The sequence below is a fragment of the Neoarius graeffei genome, chromosome 12 (assembly GCF_027579695.1).
Source record: "Neoarius graeffei isolate fNeoGra1 chromosome 12, fNeoGra1.pri, whole genome shotgun sequence".
Lineage (NCBI taxonomy): Eukaryota > Metazoa > Chordata > Actinopteri > Siluriformes > Ariidae > Neoarius > Neoarius graeffei.
This window is the reverse complement of record NC_083580.1, coordinates 62,938,722-62,940,245: the sequence shown is the minus strand read 5'-3', so window position 1 is coordinate 62,940,245 and position 1,524 is coordinate 62,938,722. Positions and strand designations below refer to the sequence as shown.

Here is a 1,524-nt window from a genome sequence, read left to right as displayed (position 1 = left end):
GAGAAATTTTTACACAAAACATTACACATTTTTATCATCAGACCTGATAAAACAGTGGTCAGTCCCCTCTGACTGAGAATATATCACTTGGTTTCAGCTTCATGCAAACATGGATAAGTGGTAGGAGCTGTGCTTTACCCCAGCATTAGGAATTCTGAATTACAAGGTAACTGTGTATAACCATTCATAATAGATTTTCTTCATGAGTTACTGAAAACATTAAAAAAAAGTTTCAATATCCTTAAGCATCTGGAAAATGTCCTTAGTTCAGTGTACATTGACAGTGGTCATGCGTTTACCTCTGGCACAGTAAAAATAGTACACAAATAAGGGTCGTACGGCATCATCTCTCAGTCCGTAGATGAGTGGACTTAGGCAGCGTGGCAAGAGCAGCACAACCACATAGTTTAGATAACGCAGCTCCCTGAAGAGGCTGCTGTTGCTGCTGGCCATTGCTGCCGCTCGTTCTATAATGCCATAGAGAAAAGAGGTAAGGCACAGGCCCAGCTGAATGAGGTGCAACAGTACAGTTTTGTGGGCTTTCACAGCAGAGTCTTTATTGGAGGAAATGGACCTGGTTGTGATCAAAATGCTAATATAAGTGAAAAGGATGATCATAGACACTGACACAAAGTAAAATACATTAAAGCCCTGAGAAACATCTACTTGCCACTGCTTTATGAAGAGCCTTTCTCTTGTGCAAAATATTTGTGAAGTTAAAAATTTAGGATCTGTCACTGCACTGTAAAACAAGTCAACTATATAGTTTATCAAACCCATAAACCAAATAATTCCAATGGCAATACAAGTTCTTTTTTGAGTGGCTATTTCAGCATGTCTTAGAGGAAAGCATATGGCCACATAACGCTCTATTGACATCAGAGCCAGGTTTAAAGGTGCATTATTAAAAGTTGTACCTGACACCAAAACTAAAAAAGCACAAGCAGCCATGACTAACCTGAGATAGGCCAGACCAAAAATATACAACAAAGACGTAACAAAGAGATGAATCAAGTCATTGAAAATCATGTGGTTGAACAGAATGTAGCGTGGAGTCTCTTTAAAAACAGGCTTACTCCAAAGAGTGTAGACCATGATGGCATTTAAATAGATAAAGAACAGAGACATTAACATTATAAAACTAACTTTTGCCATTCGTCCCTCAGTCATTGCAACCTGGAATATTTGCTGATGTACAAGCAAAACCTCAACTGTGCTATCATTAATAACTGACATAATATAAAAAAGTGGGGCAATGAAATATTTACAGATATCACTAACAATATGCAATTAATATCTGCAAATCATCACCACTTCCTCACAGATCAGATTTTTAAAACAAACAAACAAACAAACAAACAAACAAACAAACAAACAAACAAGGAAATATTTCCAAATGAAATGTTTGCACATCTGGTGCAGATATTATATCTGTTGCAGCCAATTACCCCACTTTTCAGACTAACTCTAAGAAATAATACCGATGTGAGCTGATATTTATTATGGGAATGTGCAAGCCCTCGA

At 37.3% G+C, this 1,524-nt stretch overlaps 1 protein-coding gene across 1 annotated transcript; it reads right to left on the bottom strand.

Annotated features, from left to right (window-relative positions):
- Positions 1-267: 267 nt before the first annotated feature.
- LOC132894977 (odorant receptor 131-2-like) lies at positions 268-1,236 on the bottom strand. Its single transcript, XM_060935126.1, has one exon. The coding sequence runs from the start codon at positions 1,234-1,236 to the stop codon at positions 268-270; it is 969 nt and encodes a 322-aa protein (XP_060791109.1).
- Between the last annotated feature and the right edge of the window lie 288 nt (positions 1,237-1,524).

Excerpts from the sequence above, each read along its gene's own strand:
- LOC132894977 (XM_060935126.1), bottom strand. The coding sequence starts at position 1,236 with ATGTCAGTTATTAATGATAGCACAGTTGAGGTTTTGCTTGTACATCAG.